Source organism: Furipterus horrens, unplaced genomic scaffold (genome assembly GCF_987537825.1).
Source record: "Furipterus horrens unplaced genomic scaffold, mFurHor1.1.pri manual_scaffold_11, whole genome shotgun sequence".
In the NCBI taxonomy this organism is placed as follows: Eukaryota; Metazoa; Chordata; class Mammalia; order Chiroptera; family Furipteridae; genus Furipterus; species Furipterus horrens.
The window spans coordinates 62,983,015-63,007,142 of NW_028327181.1; the positions used below are offsets into that span (position 1 = coordinate 62,983,015).

General features: G+C 52.5%; 1 protein-coding gene across 1 annotated transcript in view; it reads left to right on the forward strand.

The window, feature by feature from the left end:
* Nucleotides 1–224: 224 nt before the first annotated feature.
* The window catches only part of RAB11FIP4 (RAB11 family interacting protein 4), a 96,573-nt gene continuing 72,669 nt past the window's right edge, over nucleotides 225–24,128 (forward strand). The window contains exon 1 of the mRNA XM_090291911.1: nucleotides 225–383. Coding sequence (XP_090148037.1) covers nucleotides 225–383 — 159 coding nt within the window. The remainder of the gene's footprint in view (nucleotides 384–24,128) is intronic.

Here is a 24,128-nt window from a genome sequence, read left to right on the forward strand (position 1 = left end):
GTCTCCGCGCCGCCGCCGCCGCCGCCGCCGCCTCGCGCTCGGAGCGGCGGGGCTGCAGCGCGGCGCCTGACACGGCCGCGCCCCCGGGCGGAGGGAGGCTGCGCGTCGCAGACCCACGCTGGCGGCCGGCGGCCCCAGCGGGCGCGCGGTGATGGCGGCGCGGGGCGAGCGGCGGCGGACGCGGCGGGCGGCGCGGGGCTCCAGCTGACTGCGGGCCCACCCGGATGGCGGGCGGCGCGGGCTGGGCGGGCGCCCCCGCGGCTCTGCTGCGCTCGGTGCGCCGCCTGCGCCAGGTGTTCGAGGTGTGCGGCCGCGACCCCGACGGCTTCCTGCGCGTGGAGCGCGTCGCGGCGCTCGGCCTGCGCTTCGGCCAGGGCGAGGAGGTAAGGGGACCGCGCTGGGCGCCCGCGCCCCATCACCTGAGCCTCCGCCCCCGCCCCAACATCCTGCTTTCCTTCCCCAGCGGCCTCGGAACCCCTTCCCCCGCCCCTCCCCCAGCTCCCTTGCCTTCTCTCCTGCCCGAGGCGGTGGCTTCACCCCGGGAGGACTCCCGCCTGTGCCACCTCCTGTCCCCGCCAGAGCTGAGGACATCGAGCTCCCCCTGCCCTGTCGGACCCTCGCTTTCCACCATTAGCGCCAGTGCTGCGAGCGTCACGCGTCACGCCCAGGGTGGCCTCTCTACCCATCTTCCATGACCCCCAGTCCCCCTGACCGGTCTGCAACCCGCTCAGGGTTTGGGGGAATAAGCTGTCAGAACTCGGCCTCTGGACCCCCGCCCCCTCCCTCCCTGTAGCGACTAAGACGCGGAGGTTTGTGTGCACGAAATTCCAGGACCCTGTGGGAGGTGTGCGCCTGGCTGGGCCTAGCCAGGGGGTGGAGAGGACAGCTAGGGGCGCTCTGCAGCTTGGCTCCTTGACTGCACCCCCTGCCTAGAATACAGAAGGAGGTGTCTGCCTGTGGCCACCCAGGATTCTGGGCACTTGCTCCTGCTTGGTGCCCACCACCACCACCCCCGCCCCCATTCAGGCTCCCATCGGCAAGCTTGGCCGGCAGCTGGCTGTGTTGGCTGCGGCAGGCCTGCCAGAGCCAGCCTTGGGGAGCAGCAGCTGAGCAGTGTTTCCTGGGGTGGGCCTGCGTCTATTTGGGGAAAGCAGGAGTTATGTTGTTAACAGGGCTGACATCTGAGGGTTGGCGCTGCCAGCGGGGTGAGCAGAGGAGTCTCGGTAAACACCCCATATATCAGTGTCCTCTCATGCCATGGGCACAGGGACTGGTGACTATGTCTGGGGGGAGGGCAAGTCACCTGCCTGCAGGTGAGCATCCCCACCCTCCTGCTACTGTGCATTCCGAAATGGTCAGGGGACAGAAGCCCTGAGTAGTGAGTTTCCAAGGACAGGTAAGGCCTCTGGCTGTGCATGGGGAGCACAGGGCCACAGGCCTCAAAAGGGGCACTGGCTGGCATTCTGTTCCTGGGACAGCTCAGGCCTCACGTTTCAGAACGTGGGAGAAGCCGGGGCATGGCTAGATTGGATCCATGCCTCCCTGTCACCTGCAAGTGGGAAATAATCGATAATCATCTCCCCCTGCCATGGGCATGGCCCAGACCTGTGGGTCCCTGGGAGCAGGAGGTGGAAGAGGATAAGGCAGGGGTCCAGTGTGAGGGCTTAGGTACCCCATCTCAGCATGATCACTACTGTGGTTCTGTTGGAGCCCCCACGTCTTTCTGCAGACCGAGCCCACCCCCTGCCCTTCCTGGCTTTGCTCGGGGGCACCTCCACAGCCACCATGTTCTTTCTCCTTTCACAAAGCTGGCCAAGCCCGGGCGTCCCCTGGAGTGGGCTGAGCAGCCCCGGGCATGGGGACAGCCCGGCTCCTTCCTCTCAGGACATTGGCTGCAGGCAGGAAGAAGTCGCTGGCTCTGGGTGGAACCTGGAGTTCCAGAACCGCAGAGCCGCCATGGTGGGAAGGGCTTTCCAGCCATCTCTGGCCCGAGGCCAGTAGGCCCTGAGCCCCAGCACCCACCACCGTATTCCTGAGCTGGACAGCTCTTGCCATTAGAGCCTTCTCCCTCATACACTCTAGACCCAAAGCTGCTTGTCCCTTAGCCATCGAGGATCTACACAGGGACTCACGTGGGTCTCTCTTCCACGTGGCAGCCTTATTTGAAAACAGCACTCCTGCCCCCCTCACTCCTTCCCACCCATCTTCCCTTCTCCAGGCCAAATACCCCCAAGACATTCTCATAGGACCCAACAGGGGCCCTGGAGCTGCCATTCACTGTTTCTGTGACTCAGTTTTCCTAGTAGTAACATGGAGGGGCTGGGCCAGAAAACCCTGCTGGGCCATTTCAGCCCCAACACTCACACACACGCAGACGACTCCGGGTGAGGCTGCCTTTTGACTGCTGCACCTCACTTTCCACTCGTATTAAGTTTCTGGTCACCAGAGCCCCCGGGGATCTTTTGTAGGAACCTCTGCCAAGACAGGAGTCTCTCCATCCTAGAGGAGGGTCAGTGATTTCTTTCTGTTGAAAGCATGCTATCCTTACAGAAGCAGTGTATAGGCACTGTAGAAAATGAGAAATATGGACAAGCAAAAGTCCTGTTGCCCAAGGAGCCCCACTGTGACACCTTGGTCACATGCTTCCAGAGCTGTTTCTATGCTTGTATGTGGATTTTCTCTAGAATGTGAGATCATGCTTTGCCTAATGTTTTGTAGCCTGATTTTTCTCCCCAGTAAAGGATTAGCATTTTTCTGCTTCAATAAATCCTCATCTCATTTAATATGCAGACCTTATTCAGTTTTCGTATTTGGCCCTAAAAATGTCCATTTTTGCTGTTTTGTTTAAACCGGTTTTCTTTCCAGAACTGTGCAACCATGCAGTCCATCCAGGTGTTGTGACCCCTAGGTCTCTCTCATTCAAACGCAATTTTTAAAAAAATAATCCCGACTGTAGAAGAGATGAGGCCTGTTGTCTGTGTCAATAATTTTTGAACCTAAACCTGTTACTTGGCCCTATTTCTACTAAATTTCATCTTATTGATTCCATTGCACTGTAACAGACACAAGAGAGAATATCAGACCCTACTCCTGTCCCTCTCAGAGGCTGCGCTGCCCTCAGGTTGCAGAAACTGGTGCTGGCTGTTGGAATTCGCAGGGCTGGTGGTAACACAGGGCAGCACCACGGACAGGGCCTGGGAGGGGCGGGTCTGCGTGCACTGGATCATGGACTGAGCAACCCACAGAAATGCACTTTGCATCCCTGCTCACTGAATATGCATTACGAAATAGGATTGCCATTTCCCCGCAGGTAGAGAGCCCTTCAAAATGCTAACAGTTTCCAGTTTCTATTTCATTTGTTTAAAAACCAGGTAGAGACATTGGTTTTCCGTACCCATTAATGCTCCAGGGTAGATGACTACCATTCATTAGATATGGGGTTCAGTGAATGTCAGTTATCCACCTTTTACCAACCACCCCCCAAAACCCAGGTTACCAGGATCAAATGCTTTGCAAAAATTAAAATAGACTAACTTTCAAAGTATAATATAAAATAAATACTCATGAGGCCATACTGATATAAATAAATGATTCAATGAATAAATAAATACTAGGAAACTCTCCTGTACAGAAGAAATTCAAATAATTTATGTAGATAATTCCTCATCATGGGGGTGGAGCCTAAGTTTCCACCCTGAAGTGTCAGATGTGACGGTGGCTGCCTCTAAAGAGCGCAGCGTGGAAAGGAGGAAGGGGCAGCTCCACAGCGGGAAGCCTGGGTGGCAGCGCCTTGGGCCAAGGGCCATGGCAGTAACAAGTTAGTAGATACGATGGGATGAGAGTGGCACTTCACCTCTGTAGTCTCCCTCCCAGGACGTCACCCCCCCCCCCCGTGGGAAAAACATCAGAGAGTCCCAACACCTGAGGGGCGTTCTACCAAACACCTGACTAGCACTCCTCAGGTGGGTCAAAGCCACAGAGAGTCAGAAACTCCCAGCGTCCAGCGGAGCCTAAGGAGACAAGGCCACTAAATGCACTGTGGCATCGTGGGTGGGCTCCTGGAACAGGGAGAGGACATTAGGTAAAAACTAAGGAAGTCGGGGTCAAGTACGGACTTTAGTTAATAATAATGCTATTAGGCTGGTCTCTGATAGCTCCCTGATTTATTGTTGACTTAGGAATCCTAGCAGAAAAGAGAAGACACAGAAATGTGATGGAAGCGTAAGTAATGTATGAGACACAAAGCCTGGTCTTCTAAAGAATGTAAAACTAGTGTAAAACCACTGCCCCAACCCTGGGAGCCTGTGATGCAGGGCGAGCAGGATCAGTGTGACAGGTGCCTGGAACGATGGCCCAGTGCCCTGAACCCAGGCTGACGTGGAAGTGCTTAGTCCAGTATCTGCACGGAGCAGGCACACTGTCAGACTTGCTGCTGCAGCGATTGTTATTATTTTCTAAACACTTGCAGGCATCTCTGAGAGGCTCTTCAGGGCTGGGGACTTCCTGGGGGTTGAGGTCCAGGTCTGGAACCAGCCTCTGTGTCCTCAGCCCAGCCTCCTTGTCCAGCCTGGTGTGCCAGCCCCTCCCTGGGCTGTCTCGGGACGCATTTCCTGTTACACACCCTCCCTTTTCCAGTTGGAAGACCTTCCCTCTTGCTAGAGAAGTGGAAGCAGAAGTAGTTGAGTGTGTCTCTGTCATCCACTAACACAGCACCATCTGCGGGCTTGTCCTTCCTGCTGGGACTGGAGCTCCACTCCAGCATCCCAAAGCGGGCTGTGAATTGTTTGGGGAGATAAAGCTGCTCTAGCTGACTGGACCCGTCTGTCATCCCCTCCACCCCATCTCTGCAGCTGCCCCTGGATGGGCCAGAAGCACAGGAACACCATGCCTGCTTGTTTATACTAAACAGGAGGTGAAATAAAGGCCCCAGTTGGGCTCCTTTAGTCCCCACGTCCCCTCTGGATGAACGGCTGCGGGAGAGATGCTGGTGCACCTGGCTTCCTCCTGGGGTCTGAACTCTCAAAGGGGTTGGGGTGCTGGGATGGACCAAGAGTGAGCAGGAGCCAGTCCCAGGGCTGCATCCACCTCTGAGATTCCTGGGCGGCCCCAGGCAGGGTAGTCCTGAACTAAAGCGGGGCTCTGCCCAAGGGCTGGGGATTGGGTGCTGAGGAAGAAGTAAGCACACCCCTACATCTGCAGCTGCAGCTGGGAAGTGGAGAGGGGCCAGGAGGAGAGGCTGAGCGGAAGGTAGGGCCAGATCAGGAAGGGTTCAGGCAGCTGTCAGTGGGCAGTGGGAGCACATGGCCAGAGGAAGAGGGCCTGGGCTGGGACAGGGGGTGTGGAAGGCCTGCAAAGCCCCAGCCAGTCCCCCCTGAACTGCAGAATTTAAGGCTCTTTTGGAGAACAGGCCCCCTCTATGTGTCCCACCCTAATGGGGCCCTGGTACAGACGACAGCTGGCAAAACAGAAGGAAGGCCCAGGTCCTGTGCACCTCGCAGGATTGCGTGGGGGCACCTGGGGCCCGTGAGTGGAAAGCCGGACAGGAGTGGGCGCGGAGAGGCCTTCTGCTTCCTGTTTCTACCCACCTGGGTACAGCCCTGTGCTCCTGAGGTTGGAGGTCATTGTGAGAGTGGGGACCGAGGCCTAGGTCCCTTGGGAGCAGGGAGTGAGCATGAGGCACTGAGCTCTGGGCGTGGGATGGGGAGGGCAGGGACAGGACCCAGGTGGGCCGTCAGCCCCCTCCAGCCTTGGCTGTACTCTCAGCACAGTTTGGCTGTGCCGGGATCAGCTGAGCTCCCTTGGGTGCTGGGCATTCACCCTTTCATAGGTGGATGCTAAAAGGTCAGGGTCACCAGGTGAGGCAGGGGAGTGGCTTTCAGACTTGCGTCTGACTCTGATGCCCAGGAACCTTCCCCAGCTCCAGGAAGAGAACCAAAGGAGCAAAGCAGGAGAAAGGAGGGGAGTTGGTGCGGGGGGAGCAGGGCAGAGGGAGGAGCTCTTCACAGATGGTGAAGGGGGCAGAGCCAGGAGAGGCTGAATGGAGGATTCCTGCATGCCCCCCCACCCCCCGCATGGGCAGGTGCCAGGAACGCAGGAACCTGGCAGGTGGGGGTGGATGGCTGAGAAACGGCTCCTCCTTCCGTGGACTGGGACTGCACTACCGTCTGCACTGGTCAGCCTTGCCTTAGAGGGCAGTGCAGATCTGGGACTGTGCAGCCACCGAGTGCCTGGTGGGTCCCACCCAAGTGCCATGCCCCATGAGACTTGGTGAGGACAGAAACACCCATGTTCATGGGTCAATTTGTGTGGGGTTGGGAGAGGGGCGCTACCCTAGGCCTGGATTGAGTGTGCATGGTGGGGGGCTTCCCTGCCTCCTGCTGCAGCGGCCTCTCTGGCCCACCCAGTCGTCATCCCAACTCCAGGCCTGAGCAGTCCCACCAGGGTGAGCTCCGAAGGGGAGGCTGACCGTTGGCTGGGACTGACCTGTGGAACCGGGCAGGATAGAGGGTGAAATGCCCACTGGCCTGGAAACCAGTGGATGTCATGCCTGGGTTAACTGCTGTCCCCACCCCCACACAATTGGCTGCATACGCTGACATTTTTATCCAATAGTTGTAATGGAAATACTTTTTGCATTTGGTGGTTATCTTAATATATATTCCCAGGATTTAAAAAATTGATTTTCCCCTTAACATCTTGTACACCTACTGTGTATGCCAAAACTCTTCCAGGTGCTGGGGGACAGGAGTAGCCTGAGCTTGCATTCTGACGGGGGCGGGGGAGAGAGCGGTGAAGGAATCAAAATTATACTGGGTGGTGTTAGGTACTAGGAAGAAACATAAAGTATGAAAACCGATGGCAGGTTTTTGACCTTAGAATGACCATGGAAGGCCTGGGTCATAGATGGACGTTTAGGTGGAGCCTGGAATGAAGTGGGGCCTGTACCTTGCAGATTTATGGGGTGGTTGATCCAGGCGGAGGCAGGAGGGGGCCTGGGGGTTTGAGGCACAGCAAACCTTGAGTGTATGGGGTGGGCAGGGAGATAGGCAGGGGGATGGGCAGAGGAGGACGTCACTTCACCCAGGTGAGAGATGCTGGGGGTGGGAGCAGGGGAGCAGCGGGAGAGAAGTGGCAGATTTAGCTAGTAGAGCCCATCTGAAGCGGGGTGTGAGAGAAGGACAGGATTTGGAGGCAGGAGTTTTACTCTGGCCTGTGAAACCTGAGATGCACCTGGCATCTAAGTGGAGATGTGGGACCAACAGTGGATTGATGATAGGTCCAAAGAATGCCCCTCAGCCCCGCTCCTCCCAGCAGACCCTTGGCTCTTCCTCCTTTTCCTTCTCCCCCGGCCCTAGGTCTCACTGCCCACAACAGTTTATGTGAGGAAAACACAGGACCTAGTGAAAGTGTGATTCAGCCCACTTAGGAAACCAGGCTTGGGTTTGGGGGGTCCAGGGATTCAGCTGGGCTGGCTTGGGACATCTCGTCTACCAGGATGGACGATGTCTCAAGATGCCTGCCTGCCTATCTTCTGTCTGGGATGCTGACTGCCCTTCTTCCTAGCCTCTCAGTCTGAGAACTGCCCCCTGCACCTTTCCTGCCCAGAGTGAGAGCTGGCTAGAGCCATAATTAATTGCTTGGACATGCTGTCAACCTGTCTGCTAGCCCTTTCCTGACTGGAGCCACCCCCAGTTAGAGTTGGACTTTGCACCCTTCTGTCTTTCACTGTCTTCCCCTCTCCCAGCATCTTCTGATCCTTGGAGGCCCCCCTAAGAGGGCCCCCTCCTTGCAAACTGCCACCCTAGGGTCACTGCTTAGGGATCTATTGTCCATAGCTGCGTGCTCTCGGATACAAGGGGAGCAAAGCCGCTCAGGATCCAGAAGTCCAAGTGATCCAAGAGGAGAGTGAGCCTCTTGGTAGCCAAAGCCCAAACTAGAACTGTAAGGATTTCTAAGTTTCCTTTAGACCTAAGACCTCAGTCTAACCCACATCTTATGGGCTGTGGCACAAAACTCGGAGAAGATTGCCAACTTCCTCCAAAAGTACTTATTGATGGCACATGTCTTATAGTGGGCACTGTCCCCAGGGAGATCCTAGTCTAAGGACAACACCTGGGCTTGGGAGGCAGAGGGATGATTTACACCAAAACAAAAACTAAAAGGGGAAGAGAGGTCCATTCAGTGAGTATGTTGCTCCAGAACAGCCCTGCCAAGATGTGGGACTCGCTGCCACCCAAGGCAAGGCCATTCTATCTGGACAAGGCTCTGGCTGGATTCTCTTTCATACAGGGAGCTAAGGTCTGTCTGCTAGAACACATGTCTGCTGCTAATTCTTCCCTCTTCCCATCCATTCATCCACCTACCTGCCCATTCAACAGGGCATCCATTTATACATCCACTAATCCATCTAGCTGTCCATTCATCATCCTTTCCATTCAAACATCTACTTGCTCATTCAGCCACCCAGCCACTCAGCCACCCATCCATCCATCTACCCGTCCCACCCAGTCATCTACCTACCTGCCTGTCCATCCACCCATCAACTCATTCATCGACCCAGCCACTCATTCATTCATTACCCTTTCACCCATTTCTCCATCCATCTGCTCACCCACCCTTTCACCAGCCTCCCCAGCTTACTCATCTCTCCCTCTACTACCCAGCATTTAATGATTATCTACCATGTACAAGGCCTGAGCACTGATCCAGGGACGGGGACCAGCTGTATGTGGTGCAGGCACAGGAAGGGCAGGAAGGTGAGAGCTCAGGCTGGGGCTGGAGTCAGGGAGTAACCTCATGGAGGGCTTAGGAGCTGGGACTGTATGACTGGCTCAGAAGAGTTTTGGGCAGGCAGCAAGACCCTAGCACATACCTCATTGGAGTTAGCTCTTTACGATTGCTCACGTCCCACACAGGTAGTGGGTCTGGCGAGGGCTGAGGCCTTACTGGGAGAAATGAGAGCCCAGATGATGTAAATACATGCCTATCATGATGGATGGACCTCAGTTTCCATATCTGTGAAGTGGGGACCATACCCCTATTGTGGGGCTCTTGGAGGATTGCATAGAATAAAGGCTGAACGCAGTGGCATCTGTTCTTCTACCCACCTTCTTCATGACCATGTTGGTGCCCTGCTGTTTCGTCCCCTTGGAGGGCTCGGACCCCTTTCTGCCACCTGGTACTAGTCCAGGCATGGGCCTCCTTGCCCAATGGCCAGTGACTCCTGCAGCCACTCTTGACTCTCTGTGGATGGAGGGGATAAGGGACTGATGTGCGCAACTGCCTTCATGTTTCGGATACACCATCTCCTCCTTGGGACCCCCTAAGACCTGAGAGATGAAGTGAGCTGTCCAGGTCCCACAGTAGCAGAGGAGCTGGGATGTGAATCCAGGTCTGTCTATTTCCAAAGCTGCCTCCTAAGTGGCCTGCATTTGGGGGTCCCAGGTGTTTCCAGGGTCAGAAGAGTGGGAGAATGATCAGATCTGAGTTTTAGAAATTTGACACTGGAGAAACCTCAAGCTTGAGGCTACCTCTGGCTTTCTCAATCCGGGGTGGTCTGGGTTGGAGGGGGGAGCAGCGCTTGGCAGTATCCTTATTTAGAAGTAGGGTGTCATCAACAGGGTAAGTGGGGTGGGTGGCACTGTGCCCCCCAGTAGATGGCTGCTATGGAAGGTGACAGGTGCTGGCTGGAGCTGAGGCTTTAGGTCGGAGAGGCTGCCTGCCACTGCGCCCTGAATTATGCATCACCATCACTTCCTGTTCAGATGGTGATTAAAGAGCTGGGAGGCATGTTCCCTGGCTGCTCCTGTGTCCTTCTGGGAGCCTCTGCAGTCCTGGAGACGGGTAGGGCAACGTCAGGGGCTGGCCTCGCAGGCTGGCCCCTCAGGGCCTAGACCCTCAGACTGGTCCCTCTGTCTGCACCCTGGCACCTTCTGCAGGCTCCTCCATCTTCTTGGTTCAAGATGCAGGCTCTCAGCCATGGAAGCCCTGTGGCCCCCACTGGCCTTGACCTCTTCCTGCTCCCAGAGCCCTGCATCTCCCTCCAGCGTCTCAGCTCAGGCCAGGCTGGCTTTCATGTTCTCTCTATGCCGCAGAGACGTGGTTGATGGGGTCCTGGCATCCGCTGCACCAGGTTTGACACCCAGGTCTACCACTTTCAAGCTCTGTGACCCTGCACCTCAGTCTCCTCATCTGTAGAGTGATAATAATATTCAAAACGTGTGTTAAGCCTGTAGCACCATGGGTGACACCTAGTGCTATAAATAATTGTTACTATGACCGTTGGCACTAACGCTAGGTTTTCTGGGAGGGCCGTCCGTTTTCATTCTTTTACAGATCCTTCTGAGCACCTGCTCTGGGTCACATTCGGTGCCTAGGATCGGATTCCTCCACTGAGGGAGCTTAACTACTGCGGGGTGGGGGCTTCTAAGGTAGAGTCTTGGTGAACATTGTGACAAGGGCAGGGCTGGCAGCCTGTCCAAGTGTGGCTGGGGTGTGAAGACGGCACAGTCCCTCTGCCCCCAAAATGGGAAGCTCTCCTCGAAGGGAAGGACAGCTGTGCCCAAGGAGCAACCTCAGGAGGGAGTGCAGGTGCCAGGGGGCGGGGCTGCTGAGGCAGGCAAGGCTGGGTGGAGAGGGCAGGGTGGGTGTTGCCCCAAGGTTAAAGCAGAGGCATGACTTGGCTCCATTGCATTGTAAACACACACGCCCAGAACTACCTTGGGACCCAGACAGGAGGCTCCTGCCCCAGGCCACGGCAAGGGGAGGGGAGGCTGAGCAGATGGAGGAAGGGCGGGTCAGAGGGCAGCTACAGGACTTCACAGCCACTGTGCCAGGGTGAGCAGCAGGGGGCATGGTTTCGTGCACTTCCTGCGGCCCCACGTAGGCGCGGGGGGTATGGTGCCTGGGCCCAGGTGCGGGAGCCTGCGGCTCAGGGTCTCCCACGCACCTGCACAGCGCCTGCAGCTCACAGGCCGGAGCTCACCCCAGGAATGCTCCCGAAGGCAGCTGCTCAAACAAAAAGCTCCAAATGCTGTTGATTTATAAATTTTATCGGACAGGAAAGGTAACTACTGCTAAACTGTAGTACTTGTATACCTTAAAACCCTCGTCCTGTCCTTGGTGGTGACCCACACATGGTTGTGACCAGGGCCTAAGAGTCATTTTGGTCCCTTTCCCTCTAATGATATTTCCTGTATTTGGACCAAACAGCCATGTCCCCTCTTTGCATGAGCCCGGCCCCAGCATTGGCCCTCCCTCCCGCCCTGGTAGCGTCTCCACAGTGTTCTGTCCTGCGCAGCAGAGCTGCCTGAGCCCGGCCCACCGTGGGCACCGGGGCTGGCAGCCTGCGCTGGCGTGGGCGGAGCGGCGCCCAAAGGGAGAGTGGGTGTGGAGGGGACCTGAGTCCCGGGCACCCACACCCGGCCTTCCGCCTGCGCTCCACGCTGGGCTGGGCTGTCCCTGAGCCCCAGCCTGTTCCCAGCCCAGCTGCCAGTCGCAGGACGGGCCTTTGGTGTGGGTTTTTAAAACTCCTGACCCAGGAGACACCTGCTGCCACTTCCTACACGCCGAGTGGGTGGAATCAAGAGCCTGCTTGCCCACTCGTCTGGACCCCCTTTCCTGGGCCATCCAGTGATTGGTTTGTTTCTCCATCTGTGTGTCTGTCTCTTCCCCTTTCCCTTCACTGTCTCCAGCCAGACTTGTCCCATAGCAGACCCCACCCAAGGTTTGAGGGTGCCCGTTTCATGATGCCCTGTTTCCCTGTCAACACAAAGCATTATTTTAAATTTTATTTTAAACTTGTTTAAATTTTCATTTTTAATTGCTAATGAGACTTTGCATTTTTTTCACATTCTTATTCTTCGTATCTTCTGCATAAACTGTTGTATTCCTCTCTTTTGAACACTTACCAAGGGGAATTTTAATTTCAATAGTTATATTTTTAAGTCCATTCTTTTTATTTTTTTTCAGCAGTTTGTCATTTTTTTCTTGCTCTGCTTTCTTTTTTGCTTGATTACATTTATTACTTAAAATTTCCTACATTTAAATGTTTTGTTCAAATATATCATATGCACCTTATTTCTAATTATATTTATCATATTTTAGTAGTCAGGAACTTATTTTCCCATCTTTAGCAAGAATAAGTAAGTTATTTTGTTTATAATCTTCTGTTGTAAAAATATTTAAGTTTTATCTATTTGGAATTTATTATGAGGTTCATCCAACATTCAGTTCTACTAATAATTTGAATTTATTTCTAAACTAGAACTGAATTCTATTACATTTTTTCTCACTCTTTATTTTGAAAATGTTCAAACAGAAAAGTTGGAAGCAGAATACAATGAACAGCCAGAGAGTCTTCACCCAGATTTACTGTTAACATTTTACCACATCTGATTTTTCTTTCACTCCATCATTGATTATCATCTGTTTTCTTTAGTATTGTTTTGTTTCATGGAAGCGTTTTAAGTAAATGAAGACCTCTTGACCTTTGCCCCATAAACGTAAACACCTCAGAGTGTAAGAACAAGGACGGCCTGCAGCTTAAACAAGGGCCCCCAGCACACCTAACATGAAATATTCAATAACATCATCTCATATTCAGCCCACAAATTTCCCCAGTTGTCCTCAAAATCTCCTTCCTCTCTCCTTGTTTTGATCCAGAATCCAATCAAGGGTCACATATAGCATCTGGTTTGTGATGTACCTGTTTCATCTTCAGAAATTAAAATAGTCTCTGATTTTTTTTCATGTCCGTAACATTGACATTTTCTGCCAAGTCTGGGCCAGGTGCCTGTAGGCTGTCCCCTAATCTACGTGTCTGATTGTTCCCTCACATTTCTGGCAAGGAGAGGTGGCAGCATGCACTTCTCAGGGCATCACGTAAGGACCCATGCGGGGTCATTTTTGTCCTATTATTGGGGGTGCTGAGTTTGATTAGTTGGTTAAGGTTGTGTCTGCTTGAGTTCTTCAATATAATGGTACTTTTTCATCTTTATAATTAATAAGTAATCTGTGGGGTGGTACTTGAGACCGTGCAAGTGTTTGTTTCTCCAGTAGCTTTTCACACAATGGTTTTAGCACCCATTGATGCTCCTTGCCTACATAAATTTCACTGCTGGTTGCAAAATGGTGCTTTTTCTGTTCCTATCTTTTTTTTTCCCCTAGAGATAGTGTTGTTCTGTAGAGATCTTTCCTTCACCCCTTTTATAAGCATCAGTAAGGGTTCATAGATTCTTTTCAGTGTGTTATAATCAATTACCATCATTCTTTCTTATGCGTAAAGACTTTTTGTGTTTTTTTTTAATTTTTAAAGTATATTTTATTGATTCTGTTGTTACAGTAGTTACAATTTATTTTTCCCTTTGCTCCCCTCTGCCCAGTACCCCACTTCCCTCCAGCAATCCTGCCCCTTAGTTCATGTCCATGGGTCGAGCATATAAGTTCTTTGGCTTCACCCTTTCCTACATTATTCTTCACTTCCTCCTGTCTAGTTTGTACCAACCAATTATGCTTTGTCCTGCACCATATCCCCATTTCTCCCCCTCCCCACTCCCAGCTGATTCCCCATACCTATGATTCTGTTATTCTGGTTTGCTTAGTTGGATTTTGTTTTTATTTTTTAGATTCAGTTGTTGATACTTGTGAGTTTGTTGTCATTTTAGTGTTCATGGTTTTGATCTTCTTTTTCTTAAGTCCCTTTGACATTTCATATAATAATGGCTTGGTGATGATGAACTCCTTTAGCTTCACCTTGTCTGGGAAGCATTTCATCTGCCCTTCCATTCCAAATGACAGCTTTGCTGGAGAGAGTAATCTTGGTTGTAGGTCCTTGCTTTTCATCACATTTAATACTGCTTGCCAGTTCCTTCCTGTCTGCAAAGTGTCCTCTGAGAAACCATCTGATAGTCCAATAGGCATTCCCCCTCCCCCTACCATAGGCGACTCTCCGCCTCTCTCTTGCTGTCCCCAGGACTCTCTCTTTATCTTTCACCTTTTGCATCTCAATCATGATGCATCCTGGTTGGTCCCCTCTGGGTCCAGCTTGCCGGGGGCCCTCTGTGCTTCCTGGGCCTGTATGTCCATCTTCTTCACAAAATTTGGGAAGTTTCCTCATTTTTTTCAATTCTTGCTTCCTCATTCTGCATTTCTTCCTTATGTTCCAAATCATTGATTTGAACCTCGGTTTTCTTCCCTTCATCATTGGTTTTGTGTGGATTTTCCTTCATTTCACTTAGCATAGCCTTCACTTCTTCCCTTATGCATCTGCCATACTCAAGCATATCTGTCAAGCCTGTGAGCATCTTTATCACCAGTGTTTTGAGTTCTGCATCTGTTAGGTTGTCTATCTCCTCATCTGTTAGGTTGGCTATCTCCTTATCGCTTAGTTCTCCCACTAGAACCTTGATCAGTTTCCCCTTTTGGGCCATACTTCTCTCTCTCCTCATTCTGACAGGCTCCTGTGTTTGTTTGCCTCCACATCCCAGGTACAGCTGTTGCTCCTGTTACATTGTAAGGGGTGGAGCCTTAGGTATTCGTCAGTACAGGGCGACCTGTTTCACCACGTTGTGGCTTTATGTGGGGGAGGGGTCTGAGAGGGAACAATGCCACCCATCCAGCACTCGCCCCTTTTCCAGGCACCTTTCCCACTTCCACACCGGACTGGTGCCCCTCTAGCTGCTGCCCTGGCTGTCGTTCCCAGAGTGGGTGGGCCTGCAGATGTTCAAGGACCGTGTGGGCCCTTTAAACAAGTGGACTCTGCTGAGAGACAGGCAGTTTCTGCCTCCACCCCAACCCCCACTGGTCTGCACAGTCAGAAGCAATGAGGCTTGATTTTCCCCGGTGCTGGGACCGTCGTAAGCTGCGAGGTCCAGTTAGGAGCTGGAAACGCTCCCCAGGTGTCCCGTCTGACTTTTTAAAACATGTGAATGTGCTTTCCGCCGGCCTGCCACTGTTGCTGCTGCTGCCACCACCACACCATGTCCTCTCCGCCCCGGCTCCGCCCCTCCTACCTGTCTGGATGAGTATTTCTTCTTTATATCTTTGTTTGTTGGACTTCCATTCATTTCGATTTTCTGGAACTTCTGGTTGTTTCTAGTTTTGAGGTAGTTGTATTCCTTCTTAGTTGTGGAGGGAGATGCAGCGTATCTGTCTACGCCTCCATCTTGGCTGGAAGTCTGTTTTGTTTTTAAAGCAACATTTTAAAATTTTGATCACTGTTACTTGGTGTAATATATTTTAAAATTGAGACAAATCAACCACCATTACCTTTTTTAAAAACTTTCTGATATTCTTCACCATTTATGGATTTTTAAGTATGTAACACATTTTCACAGCCTTTACTTGTATTGCATTAAGTTTATTAAGTTAGAGAATATTGCTTTTTATTATATACTTACTTCTCCTATTAAAAGCAAAATATTAACATTAAAAATAAATGTCTTACAATTAGGTTAAATTAATGTTTAATATTTAATATGTTTTGTTATCACTGAGGATGTAATGCTTTTTTTTCATTGATTTCTTTTTCTAGCTGCATGTCACTAGCATATAAAAATGCCATCAATTTTTGTAAATTTATCTTGTATCTCACCACCAGTGTGAGCTCATTTATTACATCTAGTAATTTCTGGTTGATTTCTTTCGGTTTTCAAAGTAAGCAGTCATGTCCTCTCCAAAAAGTAGTCATTTTCTATGTTCCTGTATTTATGAGTCTAATGACTTTTCCTTCTGAGCTGGGACTCATCAGCCTTTGTAGAATTAGTTGGCATAAGGATGGGCACTGGGGAGGCATCACCCTAACTTAGCAGGGCCTGGGACTGAGGCATGCTGGGACGCTGGCCACGTGGCCCAGGTGCAAGGTAAGGAAAACAGGCTGGGGTAGGTGCCTGGGCGGCAGTTGCCCTGGGTGGTCTCCCAGACAGCAGTGAGTCCTGGAGAGGCTGAGGCTGGTGTTGCTATGGGACGTGGTCTCATGTAGAGGGAAGGGCCTGGCAAGAGGTAGTCAGGGGTCTTGACTGTGGATCCGGGGAAGACTCAGCCTCCAGAGGCAGAAGCTGTACAGCCAGGGGACAGACAGGCTGAAACTTTCTGAGCACAGACGACCACACAGATGGTCTTGGGCAGCGGAGCAGCTGGCAGGCTGAGGCTGTTCCCTGCTCTCTGCTGTGGTTGAGGACTAGTTGATAGAACAGTAGGTACAGGGCTAGGGGGCTGGCAGACACTAGACCCCATCATTTTTTTCCTTATTATTTTATAGATGGAGTGACTGTTGCCTGCTACCATTAGTATGATATTGGTACCATGTTAATAAAGACCACCCCCTCCCTGCCCCATTCCCCACCCCCCATCACAGCTCCAGAGAGGTGGCGTAGGCTGAATAGGCCTGGAGCGTGTCATGGCCAAGCCCTTCTGTTTTCACTGCAGCTGCTGCGCCTGCTGGAACATCCCTGTCCCCACAGCCACCTAACTACCCTCTTGCCAGCCTCAGCATGTACAGGCTCAAAGCCCAGAGCCCCCAGGGCCCTGGGTTAGGGCCAGCCCACTGTCCCTGCCTGTGTGATTCCCCTCCCAGGTCTCATCTCCAGATTCTTCAGGGGGAGGCCTTTGAAAATGCAGATCCCAGGGTCCACACTGGCTGTCAGACTCTGCAGAGCTGTGCTGGGATGACCAGGTTGGGAATCTCCTTGCCCCTCTGCCTGGAGGCCACACAGGCTTGCACCTCACGGGCTGCCCTCTTCACAGGGAAACCCCCTCCGAGTCCCTGACTCTCCTGGGTCTTGTTTCCCTGGTCTGGAAAACGGAGCCAGGAACCCTCCCTGCAGGGGTCGGCATGAGGGTAAATGAGGGGCCACTGCCTTGTCCCTCTGGTGCCAGGGACCCTCTTACCTTGGTCTTCTGCCTCCACCCCAGGCCTCTGATCCACTTCCTTTGGGGTGAGGTATAGCTTGTGAATAAGGGAGGCCTCTTGCCTCTGCTCTTTCACTGCTGTGCTGACTGGAGGAGGAATCTGCCCATGCAGAGAGCTCCCTTAGATGAAGGACAGGGGCCTCTCCCCACCCGCATAGGCCGCGGGGAATTTCCTCCTCCAGTGCTTTGCGTTTGTCACTGAGCATGGAGGCTACTTTCCAAGGAGGAGGGACCGTTGCAGCAGAGAGGAAGCAGGGACCAGAAAGTCCCCTTTATCCCCCACTGCGCAGGGTCCGGGCTCTGGGAGGGCTGGTCAGCTCCTCCTCCGCTCCCTAAGCTGCTTGGCTCCAGGAGGACCCAGGAGGGGGTCCCACCAGATATGTCCCCTGCCCAGGGGATGCAGGCAGTGCTGGGAGCTGCGCCCCTGGCATGGGGGATGGGCACGTGGACCGCCTGCACATTGTTTACTTTTTGCCAAGAGCTCTCACATCCCTGATCTCCTTTGCTCCCCATGGAAATGGTATGAAGTGAGTGTATTGCTGGCTCCATTTCACAGGCCAGAAGGCTGCGGCTCGGAAAGTGTGGGCTTTGTCCAGGGTCTCACGGCCAGTTTGTGGCGAGGCTGCTTTTCTCTTTACCCCAACTTGGAAAGTCCCTGACGGGGTTCCCAGAACTCGGAGTCTTTTCCATTCGCCAGCTTCTGTCCTGTTGACAGCAGCGACACTGAAGTTCTGGCGGGAACACTAAGTTTACCATGTTTCAAGTAGTAAATCTCAGTTCACTGGGCGGCTGAGGTGCTCTGATTGCGTCCATTTGGGGGTAACAGAGGGCTGGGGGGAAGGCATTTCTGCTTGGGTTTAGCTGAAGTGTCAGTGTGTGGGGCAGTGGCCCGGGGCTAAGTCCTGGGTGCTAGTGGGATGACTGGAACCAGAGCTGGGCCAGTTTGGAGGGCAGGGCGGTGGGATGGGCAGGAGAGGGGGGCCCAGAGGCCACAGCCTGGAAGGAGCACTGGTGCGGGGCTGTGCTCCCGCTCCCACAGGCCAGCACTGAGCTTTGATGAGCAAACAGTCCCATCTGACATCGGCCATGGCCCCAAACCCACCGAAGCCCTAGAGTGGGTAGCACCCTGCAGACTGCTCTAAAGCTCACAGACGTCAACCGAGGGCCTAGCACCAGGGCCAGAGCCAGTGGCGGATGCCAGGTGCCCCATCCCACGGTGCTCTGAACACTGAGTGTCCCCCAAATGCCATGTCCCAGGACAGGTGCCTCTCCCCTTGCAAGGGGAGCTCCCTGCCCCTCGTGGCCAGGAAACCTCCCCCGAGGCAGGGCAGCCTTGGCTTCACCTTCATTAGAAAGGGTTAGCTCACCTGTGCTCGGGCCCACCCCCAACATTCCTTGTGGTGCTGACACCCCAGAGTTCCAAGCGGCATATACAGATTGGTTGAACTCTCTCTTGGACCCCTGCTTCCAAATTCTGGAAGGGTCCTCAGAAGCTACCCGGACCCTCACTCCTCCCTGTGTGTCCTAGGGACTGGCAGTGCCGGCTTCTCCCAGGGGCTGGTCTCCAAGCCTCGTTTCCTCCGGACCGCCACTGCTGGGGCTTATGGCTCTTTGGGGTGGATTCCGTTTTATCTAACCCCACCATGCTTGAGTTAATTTCTAAATGTAAAAGCTTTATTGTTTTTTCCCCTGAGTTTAAAAATGATCCAATACATTTTAAAAATTCAACCAGTTACCAAATGTAGAAAGAAGAGGTAGATGGACTGGCCACCCCAGCACGCAGAGAGAACCTGTGTCAATAACTTCAGCACTAGTTTCCCGGCGGGGGCTGCCTATTAAAAAAAAAGAGAGAGGAAGAGTGCTCATGAATCCAGAGTTTGCCCTGGGTCAGGTGCCAGGCTGTCTTGATGCCTTTCTCTTTAAATTCTAACACTCCATGAGGCAGATGGTGTTACCCCAGAGAGGTTGAGTCAGTCACTCTCAGTCACACAGCTGGTAAATGGAGGAGGTGTGATTCGAGCCCAGCTCTGTCTACTTTCGGAGCCTGGGCAGGACAGCAGACTGCGCCTGGGCATGTAGCAGTATTAATAGTCACCTCCATGCCTTTATGCTGCTCCACAAGCTATTTTTAGTTCACTCATAAATAGGGTAGGACATTTGTCTCTTCCCCGAGAGCTTCCCTGGAAATGTCTCCCTGAAGGGCAGAGTCTGGCTGAGGAGCTGAGGAAACAGTTCCTGAAGGCATTGACAGATGGATGGACAGACGCCCAGGCCAGTCTACCTCAGACCACCCAGGCGTCTGTCCCTTTCATTCCTATTCAGACTCCACACAGAGCCCTCCTGGGTAACCGCAGGTGTTCTGATCAGCAGCAGCACAAGCTGTGAATGAGGGGCCCGCTTGGGGACACTGGGACATAATGGGGGTCACATAAAGGAAGGCATTTCCAGCCTAGGAGGTGGCAGCCGGGGTCCCATGGGACTGGCCCCCCTGGCTGCACGGCCCCTCTCCATTGTGCACTGAGCGTCTTTGCTCAGGAAGCCACCCGCCCACCACTTGCTGGCCCCTGCACTCCTTGAGGAGGGGACCTTCATGAGGTACAGCCCCTCCCCCTCCAGTGTGAGAACCAGGAACCAATGCAAAATGGTTCAAATGCTGAGGAAAATGTGTCTTTCTCACAACACACAGGCTCAAGAGTGGGTGGCTCTAGGGTGGGTTCCTTTGAGGGCTCAGAGGCATCATTCAGGATCCAGCCCCAAATCTCCACTTCCCCGTTTGGACTCAGGTTAGTGTCCACTTTCCAGGTGGGCAAGAAGGGCAGGAGCACTCCCTATGGATGGCCTCCCCAACCCCCTGCCACTGCCCCCATCATCAAAGAAAAACTCTTCTAGAAGCTTCCTACACGTTTCCTCATATCTCATTGGTCAGAAATGTATAACATGCTTTTGCCTAAACCAGTCACTGGCAAGGGGGTGAGCCCACCTGACTGGCTTGCTCCAATCAGGACTCATGCCCAAGGGCACCTGCTCAAACGGGAGGTGGGCATCTCAGCCACATCAGGGCTGCCCAAAGGTGGAGGAGAGGGAGGGGCAGCATAGCTGTGACAAGCAGGATCTGTGTCTGCCACGTGGAGCTCAGTCCTTGTCATTATTTCTTGCTTTATATTACAGGGGAACTAAAAGGGTCAGAGAGATGGAGTAATTCCCCAGGATCATACTTCAAGGTCCCCAAGCCATGTTGTACGGAGACATTTCTTCCCAGCCCTTTACCTCCATCTATTTTTCTATTCTGGTTTTCTTCTCTTCCTTCCCTAACCCCATGCCCACCCCAGACACCCTGGGAAAAAATTACCTTTGATATTAATGTCATCCAACACCCTCATTTTCCAGGTGGGGAAACTGAGGCCCAAAGACCACTCAGGAAGGTCACTGATGGCCTGGGACTGGACCAAGGGCCACGTAAGCCCAGCACCCTGAGATCGCAAAGGGGCTTGGTGCCCACCCTACTTTATCACCTCAACCCACTCGAGATGACCCTGCAGCCTCCCTGCTGGCCGGGCCCTCTGCCCACGCCTGCTGTGGTAGAGGCTCGCCCTCAGCCCCCTCCTTATGCGCCTTTGCATGGGACACTTCCATGGCACTGTACAGTCTGTGACGGCCTTCACTCCACCAGTCTCACTGACCTCACAGTCATCTTGTGAGCTGGTGGGATGCATGACAGACATGCAAGCTGGGGCCCGGGGAGGGTCGTGACTTGCCTGAGGTCGCACTGCGAGTAGTACAGAAGCCCAGGCAGAGCTGACCTGTGCAGTCACACGGGTTTAAAGATTTTAGTTAGTTAGTTTTTTAGAGGGAGGGGAAGGAAGGGAGAAAGAGGGAGAGAAACATCAATCTGTGGTTGCCTCTTGCACACCCCGAACTGGGGTCCTGGCCTGCAACCCAGGCATGTGCCCTGACTGGGAATCGAACCGGCGACCCTTTGGTTCTCAGGCTGCCGCTCAATCCGCTGAGCCACACCAGCCAGGGCGCACATGGTGTTTAATGCTCTGTGATTGCTATCTTGAATTTCTGAGTCCTTTTGGAACAAGGGCCCAGCACTTCCATTTTGTGCAGGCCCCACCCATCATGAAGCTGACTCTGAGCCCGCTGGCCTGTGACTCCTCAGGGTGTTTTCTGCTCACCGCTCAGGATGAATCTGATTCCAGAGGACAGGCCTTCATGGCTGGGAGAGTGGGCTCATGGAGGGTGGGCTGGGGGGCCTGGGCCCAGGGTGCAGGGTCAGCAGGACCCACCCTGCAACCCTTGTCTCCAGCTGGTTCTGCTGAAACTCTAGTGTGACTTCCCTCTCCTTTCTCTGCTCCCCTCCCACAGCCAGTGGGGAGGCCAGTGGCTGCCTTCCTCTTCCCTTCTGTGCTCTTTGTCCCTGGAGTGGGGGTGGGGGCTCCAAACTACAGGCCTCATTGTGTGTCCTGACATCAGGCAGCTAGGCTGCCTGGGGAAATGGATAAAGAAGCAGCTCAGAGGCTCCTGGGGCGGGAACAGGAGCCCCCTGGAATGGTGGGAGGAAGGGCCCACACAGCAGGAGGGGGTGGGGGAGTTTGAATGCCAACCATACCCACTAAGGCCAGGTGCTGGCCTCAGGTCTTTGGCTGTGCGGCAGGTGTGATGGGCTCTCTCACAGGCCTGTTGGGTCTATTGGGAAGAGCTCTCCCCCTGTGAGCCTCCGAGATGGTGACTGTTATGCTAGGCTACCAGGTTCTGCCATCCCGACCTTCAGGAAAGAGTGTAGCCAACTCAGTGCAGCTCCTAAGCCCTCTCCTTTGGACCCTGGCCTCTCTCTCCTGCCTCCCACCTTGATGATGCCCCTTTCCACTCGCCCTCCTGCCCTGCCTCCAGCCCCCAAGACCACTCCCCTCAGCAACGATCTTGTCCCTCCTTCCCCTGCTCCCGCTGGCGGCCTGCTCAGCCCTTCCTCACCATGCCCTTCCAGTAGTCCAGCTCATCATCCTGGGCGCACGACGCCCCATGCGGTGTTCATGCCCCAGTGTCCCTGCTGATATCTTTGGGCTTGGAGCCTCCAGGCTGGTGCCCTGAACATGGCTCTCAGCTCTAGGGGGCTCCTCGGCAGAAGCCCTTGGGGGGTAATTCTAGGCTCTGCATGTGGGACAAGACTTGGGTGGTCTAGGGGGCAGGACTGAGCAGCTCCCCGCAGAATGGCGGGGTCCTGAAAGCGCTTCTGGCCTGCCTCAGGGAGTCTCAGTAAACCCTGGCCCTGTAGCCCCCATCCCTCCCTGAGACCCTGGCTTCCTGGCTTCCTTCCTGTCTGTTTATTTTTTCTTTTTTGCTTTGTTTAGTTTAGTTTGGAAGCTGGGGTGTTGACCCCACTCCACCCACGCTGAGCCCTGCCCCCCCTTTGCAGGTGTAGGGCGCCTCAGACACCCAGGGAAGCCCGGCCACCACTGCCCAGGGAAGCGGGACTTGCCTCCAGGATGTCCATGGGGTTTTAACATTTGCTTAGATTCCCGTAGCCGCCACCACCATCAGGGTACAGAGCAGTTCACCCCCAGAGTCCACATGCTGCTCCCTTGTATTCAAACTGTCCCCCAACTACTTTCCCCAGGGCCACTGATCTGTCCCCGGCCTCACAGTCTTGCCTTTCCACGTCCTTTGTGACCTTTTCAGATGCTGCTTTCACTCAGCACAATGCTTTTGAGATTCATTCATCTTGTTGCATATCAGTAATTTGTTCCTTATCCATCTGCCTGGCGGGGACACTTGGGATGCTTTCTGGCTTTGCCGATTATGTATAATGCTGTTATAGAAATTTGTGTGCCGTATTTCTGTATGAACACAAGTGTTCATTTCTCTGGGGTAAGGAAGTTCTACTCCAAATTTGCTGGAGTTTTTATCAGGAACTGGTCTTGAATTTTGTCAGTTGCTTTGTCTGGCTGTGTTGAGAGGATCATGTGGTTTTCTTTGGTCATCTTTAAGTCACACCAGTTGATTTTCAAATGTTGAACCAGACTTGGTGGGTAAATCCCACTTGGTCATGGCTGTGTTGTATTATATATATATATATGGTATATAATCATATATTTATGATATATGATATATATTATATATATTCTATATGACTATATATTCTTTTCTTTTTAAGATTATTTATTTATTTATTTATTTAGAGGGAAAGGGAGGGAGAAAGGGAAGAAACATCAGTGTGTGGTTGCCTCTCATGCACCCCCAACTGGGGACCTGGGCTGCAATCCAGGCATGTGCCCTGACTGGGAATCGAACCAGCAACACTTTGGTTCACTTAATTCACTGAGCCACACCAGCCAGGGCTATATGACTATATTCTAATATTGTCTTGAGGATCATTGTATCTATGCTTTTGAGGGGTATTGGTCTGTAGTTTTCTTATACTGCTTTTGTCTGATTGTAGTATCAGGATAATGCTACATTAAATGAGTTGAGAAGTGTTTTCTTCTCCTTCTGTTTTCCAGAGGGGATTGTGTAGAATTTATGTATATCTTTCTTAAATGTTTGGTGAAACTATTTGGGCCTGAAATTTGTTTTGGAAATATTTAAACTGTGAACTTGATTTCTTTAATAGTTATGGTACAATTCAGATTACCTCTTCTTGTGTAAATTTTGGTGGGTTTTTGAACATTGATTTATTGGAGTGACATTGGTTAATAAAATTATATAAGTTTCAGGTATACAATTCTATAATATATCCATCTGTATATTGTACTGTGTATTCACCACCCCAAGTCAAGTCTCCTTCCATCACCATTTATAACTGCTTTACCTTCTACCTACCCCAGCCTCCTTGCCCTCTGGTAATAACCGTATTGTTGTCTGTGCCTATGAGTTGTTTATTTTCAGCTTAATCTCTTCACGTTTTTCATCCAGCACCTACAGCCCTCTCCCCTCTGACAGCTGTCAGTCTGTTCTCTGTCTATGAGTCTTTTTCTATTTTGTTTGCTAGTTTATTTTGTTCATTAGAGTCCACATATAAGTAAAATCAATTTAAAAATTTCTGCTCTTTATTATTTCTTTTCTTCTTCTTACTTTGGATTTGAATTTTATGCTGTCTTTTTATTATTTAATTTCAAATATTTCAAATTTCCTTTGAGATTTCTTTGACTCGTGGATTATTTTAGACATGTGTTATTTAATTTCCAAGTGTTTGGGAATTTTTCAGATGTCCTTCTGTTATT